General features: G+C 42.1%; 1 protein-coding gene across 1 annotated transcript in view; it reads left to right on the top strand.

Moving 5' to 3' along the window:
- The first annotated feature begins 361 nt into the window (after positions 1–361).
- Positions 362–8,273, top strand: part of RELN (reelin) — a 530,360-nt gene continuing 522,448 nt past the window's right edge. Inside the window, exon 1 of the mRNA XM_045864852.3 lies at positions 362–709. Coding sequence (XP_045720808.1) covers positions 484–709 — 226 coding nt within the window. The 5' untranslated portion in view covers positions 362–483. The remainder of the gene's footprint in view (positions 710–8,273) is intronic.

Raw genomic sequence — 8,273 nt, 5'->3', positions numbered from 1 at the left:
TCCGGGTGGGACCTGCGCCGCGGGGCCGGGGCCCCGGGGGGCGTGCGCCCCGCGCCGCCCGAGGTGCGGGCGAGCGAGCCTGAGGGGGCGGGGGCCGGGCGGGCGCGCGCGAGGCGGCGCGCGGGGGCGGGGGAGCGGCCGGGACACGTGTGGCTGCGGCGGGGGGGACTCGGCGCCCGGGGCTTTAAGAAGGTGTGGAGGGGGGCGGGCGCTTTCCCAGGCCTGGCCGAGGGGCGTCGCGTAGAGGCGGCGGCGGCGGCGCACGGAGGCGGCGGACGACGCGCTCTCGGCGCCCGCAGTCCAGGTCCCGCTCTCCCGCGGCCCAAAGAAACTTTGCGAGCCGCGGTCTCCCCCGGAACTTGCCGGCGGGGCTCCGCTCGCGTCCGCCGCCTTCTCGCCTTCCCTCCGCGTGGCTCCTCCGTCCCGGCGCCTCCCAAACTGAATGAGCGAGCGGCGCTCGGGGCGCGCGGCGGCGGCGGCGGCATGGAGCGCAGTTGCTGGGCCCCGCGGACTTTCCTCCTGGCGCTGTTGCTGGGGGCGACGCTGAGGGCGCGCGCGGCGGTGGGCTATTACCCCCGCTTCTCGCCCTTCTTTTTCCTGTGCACCCACCACGGGGAGCTGGAAGGGGATGGGGCGCAGGGCGAGGTGCTCATTTCCCTGCACATTGCAGGCAACCCCACCTACTACGTACCGGGACAAGAATACCATGGTAGGTACCACAGCAGCTCCGCGCTCGCCGCCCGGCCCGGTGCGCCCGCGAGCGCAGCTTTTTATCCCTTTCCTTCTTCCAAGGGGCCATTTAAACGAGAGCCGACAGAGCCCTTCCCTCCGCATTGCGCTCTGTGGAGGGACAGAGAACAAAGTTAGTGAGGATCGAGTCGCGAGTTGCGATTTATTCGCCACACAGCACACACCCCCCTCACTCATCTCCTGCTACTGAGCCGGTTCTTGTGGGAAACGCCGGAGGATTGGGGGTTGGCGTCTTTCCCCGCTCACTCCCCGTCCTTGCCGCTGACACGTTTAGCGGATCCGCGCGTCTTGTTTCCCTAACCCTGTGCTCGGATTCCAGACCTTTGTCCTGCTCCCGGTTCCCCCCTGAAGGGTGGCCGGGTGGCGCTGGGGCTGGCGCCGGGCTCTGCGGACGGGCTGGTGACAGACCGACGCGCCCCGGTCCCCGGCCGCCCCGCGCCGTCGCCTGCCCGCTGCAAAGTTCCCGCTGCTCGCCAGCCAGGGGTCCCCCATTTCATCCAGTGTCAAACGGCCCTCCTGAAATGGAGCGGCTGCTTCCGCCTCTCTCTGTGCTTTATAAAGTGTCCCTTAAAATGTCCGTAATAGATGGGTTTTTAAAAAATTCCTCTTACTTTGAACGTGCTGCTTGTTTTTAAAGTGATCTCTGTGTTGTTTATTGATGACTTTGTCTTTTATCTGCACAGCTTTAATACCCAGGTAAGGGCTTAAAGCCCCTTATAATTTAAAGGTATCTTTTCTTTAAAAAGGATCATTACGGAGTCCTTCATCAAAATTAAACGTTGCTAAGGAAGTAAAATATAGCTCCGAGAAATAGAATTTTATATGGTGCATGTATTTTGACTGTTTCAAGCTAGTAAATCGAGTATGTGGCGGAAATAAGATATTATCTATTTTCTGTTATTTCCTCTGGCACTTCTGAATATTTCACTGCCATGGTGCTTCTAAGGTGTGACAGGCACTATTTGATTAGAATTTCAAGGCAAAAATACTTATACCCAACCAAATAGAAACTATTGCCTAGTCATCTGTTATAGTTTCCATGTCTTGTAGGCTAACAATTATTGACATAGCAGGAGATAATCCACCCAGCAGCTGGCTTTTCAGATAACATGCGTGTAAAAATGATCAGAGTCCTTAAGTTTTCTATTTTTTGAAAAACATCTTCATGTCTGCCCTAAAATGTTTTACGTAAATAAATCCTTTCCCGAGGTTTAGAAGAGTGCTTTTACAACTTTCTTGTGGCATGGTGGCAGCCTTGTCTGTAAAGCAGGAGTCTAATTCGGTGGAATTTTAGACTTTGAAAAATTAATTGTCAGTAACTAGTCCATTCTTTAATAAAGTGTTTCTGTCGCTCCCTTCCCAAGAACGTTCTGGTGTTTTTTCTGAGGTCCCGAGAATCCTTAAGTCGAAAGACCAGCCAGTTTGATGGCAACCAAGACCTAACCCAAAGACTGACTGATTGAGCCTGTCACTTGGTATGACCCTTAGCAAGGGTGCTTGCCTGTCATTAGTTCTAAGTGAGAGTGGTCGGTAAGTGAACCAAAGCTGGGCTAAAAGGTGTGATTGCCAGGTTGTGATGGAAGACCATGTGATAATACAAAGCCTTGTTATTGTTTTTTTTTTTTTCCTTCCGTTTTCCACATCCTTTGTAAGGTGCTAGCATAGAAAACTTAAAAATACTAAAATATGACATGGCCTTTGCTTTTGCTATAAAGCTAGCAAATATAAGTCAGCCAAAGACTGACCATAATCACATACCTGAGTCTGAAAAAGAATGAATGATAGAGAATAAGAAAAAAGTGTAATACTTCAAGTTGGACATTGTGGGGGGAGCCTCAATTTCTACCTCTTTTCTGCCATCAGAAAAGGTAGAGAAATTTTATTATATAACTTCAAGAAGGTCAAGTTATTACAAACTTTGAGAACTGTTCATGTCATATTTTAAATTCCCGTTACCTGTTTTATCAAATACTTAGATTTTGAAACTGCCTGCTTGAAACAGGGCTTCGGTAAGAGTTTTTCCCTGTAAAATGTTCTACAGGTTGAAGAATTGTTTGAAAATGAAATGATGCTTGTGTGTGTCTCTCTTTCTTTTAGACTTTTAGAAATTAATGTTAAAATTAATTATATAGCATCTTTAGGAATTGAACTGATAATAGGAAAACTTAATCCAATATACATTTCTGGTCGGCTCATTTTATATGAGACCAAAATAGAAGGTCGTTCAGCCAAAATTTTTTAAAGCTCAGAAATCTGTAAAATATTAACTTGAGATTTTATTTTTAACCTTCTCAATCTTTAAAGGTAGCAATTATGTCAGGACAAATCAGTCTTATCTGTGATTTACATTGAACTCATCGTTTAGAGGAATGGTGTTTGGGCACAGCTGATGGTTGTCACTTTCTTACCTAAGAGAATGCATTGAGATAGAAGTGGTATGTATAAGGGCCCCTAACACAGAACATTACTGTAGATCAGACTATGTCAGCTGCCGCCTGGGACTTGTGCTGTGTGACAGAGCTCAGAATGTGAAATGGAGAGGCAAATGTCAGTGTAGTATAAAAGTGGTTCAAAATTACGGGTCTCTGTATGTGTCACCTTTATTTAAAGATTTTATTGAAAATCTTTTGGGGGCACCTGGGTGACTCAGTTGGTTAAGCATCTGCCTTCGGCTCAGGTTATGATCCTGGAGTCCTAGGATGGAGCCCCGGAGTCAGGGTCCCTGCTCAGTGGGGAGTCTGCTTCTCTCTCTCCCTCTCCACCCCCCACCCCTCACCCCCCGCCCATGCTCAAGCACAGTCTCTCTTCTCTCAAATAAGTAAATAAAATCTTAAAAAGAAAATCTTTTCAAAAACAAAAATATAATACTACAGAATTTGAAGCTTGCATGTCTAACAGAGTTGTCATATATTTCTAACATTAAGTAGTATATCTATGTATTTGCAGTTTTGGCAACTCTATAAACAGTACATGGTTACTTCTACTAGTTTTCATCTCTTAATTAAAGGGTGTCACTCGGTACCTCTGTTTTCATCTTCTTATATCATTCATTCACTCATTCATTTATTCATTTATTAGTGAGGGAGAGAGTTGGGGGGAGGGAGAGAGAGAATCTTAAGCAGGCTCCATGCCCAGGACGGAGCCCGACGCAGGGCTCTATCTCAAAACCCTGAGATCATGACTTGAGCCAAAATCAAGAGTTGGATGCTTAGCCGACTGAGTGCTCCATCTTCTTACATCTTTTACATTTTGTTGTCTGTGACTTTCTTGAGATGGCACCATTAGTCACAGTGAACTCTGGTGTCCTTGCATGAGTATACCACATTGCAGAAACTCAGCAAAAAGAGGTCTTACATACATTGTGTTGAATTAGAGGATCAGAACCTTTTTTTTTTTGTAAGGATTTACTGTTTTTGCACAAGTCCCAAAATATGGTCAATTTCCACAACATGATTTCCAGGACCAACCCTGAATTTTTTTGTAGAGGGTTGCAAATAATGGGAAGATAGGAAATGGAAACCTAGCTGGTCTAACCAGGTGGCCATTTCTCTTTCCCAGCCACGCCTGGCGATTCACTGCTCCTTCTCCTAGGGACCAGGGCAGTATTGTGAAACATGCAAAGGTCGAGTTGATGTCTGCACCTTTCCCTTCCCACGATAATCCCTGTTTCTCCCCTTTACCCTCAGGTACTACCTATCCTTTTTTGTTTACAGCCTCCTCCCCCCAACTGATTTGTAGAGTGTGACTCATCAATATTAAATTCTCCCACCGTCTTAATTATAATGGTAGGAAGATGGTTTTCCTTTTTTTGTTTAGAAGAATTTTAAGCATCACCGAGCAGGCAGACAATACATTTTGAGGTAGAAGGACTTTTGAGAAACCTTGAAATCATGGAATAAGAACCTGCCTACTCACAAGATTGGCTTTACTCAGTCACCATCAGAGAGGAGAGGTCAGACATTAGAAAAAGCATCCGTGAGAGCCAAGCATAGGTAAATGAGTCTGTGGAAAGTGCCTGAGCTTGGATAAGACAATTTATCTGAATCCAGAAATAGACTAGACTCCCTATTATTAAGGGGGCGTAAGGTGCGGGAAGTAGTCCCTTGTAGTGAAAATATGTTCCAAAATATTTGATTGAGGGGAAAAAATTCTGTCTTAAGCAGAACTGAATTAGTGATATGGTATAATACTTTAAAAGGGGGATTGTATTGTATTTTGTAAATGCAGTAGCACTGTTGGTGGTTCTTGCATGCTATGTTTCCATCCCTTTATTTATTTAAATGGGGATTTATTTATTTAACCGCATAAAATGTTATGGGGTGATTGGGGAAATAAATTCCCGCTGCTAAAACTGAGCATTTACCTAAAAAAAGATACAATCGGAAAAAGAGCATTTTGTCGTAACAGTTGCCAATATTACTATTATAAATACGGGTGTTCTGGAATCAACATGTTGCTATTTAAAAATCACTGCTCAAAGGCAGTGCGATGTAATGACTTCTCAAATATAGGAATGATATATGTCAGACATAATTTTTGGTAATATACTCCAAATAAAATTCCTTTCAAAGGAGTGATATTATCATTTGAATTAAAGTAATCTCATGTTGCTAAGGTAACTATTGTTTGATCAGGTGTGTGGTTATTTGTCCTTTACCTGTCTCGGATTCCAGAATCAGCACATTTAAACTCTTAGGATCATTTGTCAAATGCAATTTATAAGTGAACTGCAGTGGTGTCCTAGTCGTATGTGACTGAAAATTGACCATTTTAAAGCATTTTGCTCTAACAGTTATATATTTCATCTCATTCTCTACAATTTATTTCAGATATGTTTTACTGATGTGGTTCAGATTGGTTCTTAAATCATATAAGTCTTGCTTTAATATATATTCCCCATGGGAGGTTCAATTCCAACCATAAATTAAAAAAAATCAGGTCTCAGGCTCATAATTGAAAACATCTCATTTAGGCAGATATTCTTACTTCATTCACTATACTACATTACTAGAAATTATTTGATTAGAGTATTTCCCTCCAATTTTTATGAATATTTTAAACTATTATTTTTGTTAAAAATGCTAAAGAATAAAATAAAGTTGCATATTGTAACCATATATTTTTGACAGAACTACCTTATTCCCATATTTTTTTTCTTTTCACCTTTAAAAAGTAGGTGATAGGCATTGTAACAAGATTTTAAAGTCCACACTATTGACTTTGAAATTTTTTCATAAATTAGGGGTGCCTTGGTGGCTCAGTCAGTAGAGCGCCTGATTCATGATCTCAGGTCTTAAAAAAAAAAGAAATTTTTTCATAAATTAGTTCATTCAAAGGAATAGATCTGAAAGCCATCTTTGATTTATTTTCTGTCTCTCTCTGGAATTGATCAACTTTATAGAATGACCTGGGAACCTTACATTATCAATTATTTAGAATGTGTTGCACATTAAGCCATAATTGTTCTTTTGATTATTTCAAATGGCACTTACTATGTCTTTAATGTTAACAGATGGTTGCTGATGCATTGAACCCTTAGTATTTCAAATAGCCTTTACATCTGAAAAGCATAAATAGAGTAACCAGCACTTTTTGAACATTGGCATTTAAAAAATTGTATATATTCTCACGTAAGATATAAAGTTCTTAAAATTTTTTTAAGTTCTTAATGTAATATAGAAATAGCAAAAATAGATGGCCCTACACTCTGTCAGGAAGAGAAGGAAGGTGGAATGCATTCTGTTAGAATAGCTGGTTTACTATGAACAAAAGAAATGATTTAGGCTTTGTCTGAGTAATGACATAACACAGATAAAAAGAAATTCATTTATCTAAATATTTTGATTTCAAGAAACATTTGAATGATTAATCCACCCCACCGATTTTAGATCATTTATTAAATAACCAAATTGTATAATTTCAATCTTACCGAGCTTAAGCAAAACAGTATTAAAAACACATTTTCAGAAATTGGAATTGAGTTTTCCAAATATGAAGATTTCATAATGGCTGTCCAGACACAGGAATGGTGTATTTAAAAAAAAAAAATGATTCTTGGCTGTCAGGTAATTCCCCATGAGGTGAGCTTACTTTGGTTTCGGTTGTATAGCTCAGAGAGTAATTTTCCCCAGGATATCTGCCATGCCCATCTCATCGAAGGCAAGAGAGCCTCTAAAGGATTGAATGCCATGCCTATGGGTTAACCAATTATTTCTAAGATGTGCTTTGCTAAAACTATACCTATTTTTTCCTTCTTTATTCAATCCCAGGTAGGAACCAATATAGCAACAGATGTAGGGATGTGCGGAAGGATCAGTACAAATGTACAGATGTCGATGTGTGGCTTAAGGCAGCTCTAATTCACTCAAAAAACAAAGTGAAGGTAATTAGGTAGCTTTTGGATGCCACAAAGAAGTAGTCATAGGAACTCTGATGTTCCAAAGTAAAAGCTGAAACCTAGCTTATCTTTTGATACTAAATCATCTTTCCCTAGAGAAATAAAACTTTATTTGGAAAACAGAATAAATTAAATTTTATTGATTCAAGGAGTCTTTGCAACTAGTGAAGAACTCGAGTGATTGCCATTGATGTATGCGGGTGCTCACATACTGAGTGACACATGGACGCATGACCATGGTTGACCAGCCACGCCACACTCACCTCAGAATCGACTTTCTCTGCCTTTCCTGCTCAGCCTGCTCTTCTTCCATCTGTATCTCACGTGCTCTCACCCTTGGTCCCTTTCTTCCTCCTCCTAAATTTTCTCATTGTCTTTCCTCCTCTTCTCCCTTCCACCGTGTCACAGGTCCTTGCTGTCCCTCTCCTCTTCCTTCCCTTTTCCTGCTTTACAGCTCTCTTCTCTTGTTTTTTCTGTTCTTTCTCTTTTTCCTTCTTCCCTTCAGATTTTCTGTCACCATCTCTATTTTTCTCTCCCTTGACTGTAACGTGAAAAATATCAGTAGATTTATAACAATTATTGTACTCATTGGATATTTGCAATCATAGAAGTAGATGAGTAGGCTTTTGTATTATTCTCTTAAAAACTTAGTGTTATGTTTCTGTGACATGCACTTGCCCTTTAAAAAAATTATGGGTTAATTACTCCTCAAAATCGGGCCCTTCTTCCTACACTGTAAAATCTCTCGGAAGAACTTGCAAGCCTGTAGCTGTTTAATTCTGAGTCGGCCACTTTCCCCATTGTCACTTAATTTGTCAAACTACAGATTCTGAAGTTTGTACATAGAAGCATAGATGTACACATTGGCGGGAGTTACAGAAATTGGAAAACTGTGTACTAAATTAGCTTGAATCTGAAAGACAGCTCAACCTGGAGACGTCTGAATGCTTGAGTGCAAAGAATCTCCTCTAGTAAACTGATGAAGGACTTTCTCTCTCAACCCCTCTGTCACCTCAAGTCGTCGTCTTCACTTGGTGGTCTGTACCAAGGCTCATAACTGCAGTTGCCCAGGTATGAAATAGTGATGCCAACTTTTCTGGTTGCTGGCACTTAACAGGTCAAAAGG

Source organism: Mirounga angustirostris, unplaced genomic scaffold (genome assembly GCF_029215605.1).
Source record: "Mirounga angustirostris isolate CCGP_5_RB_7025 unplaced genomic scaffold, mMirAng1.0.hap1 SCAF_12, whole genome shotgun sequence".
In the NCBI taxonomy this organism is placed as follows: domain Eukaryota; kingdom Metazoa; phylum Chordata; class Mammalia; order Carnivora; family Phocidae; genus Mirounga; species Mirounga angustirostris.
Note: the sequence above shows the minus strand (reverse complement) of the source record. Positions and strands in the feature narration are given on the sequence as shown.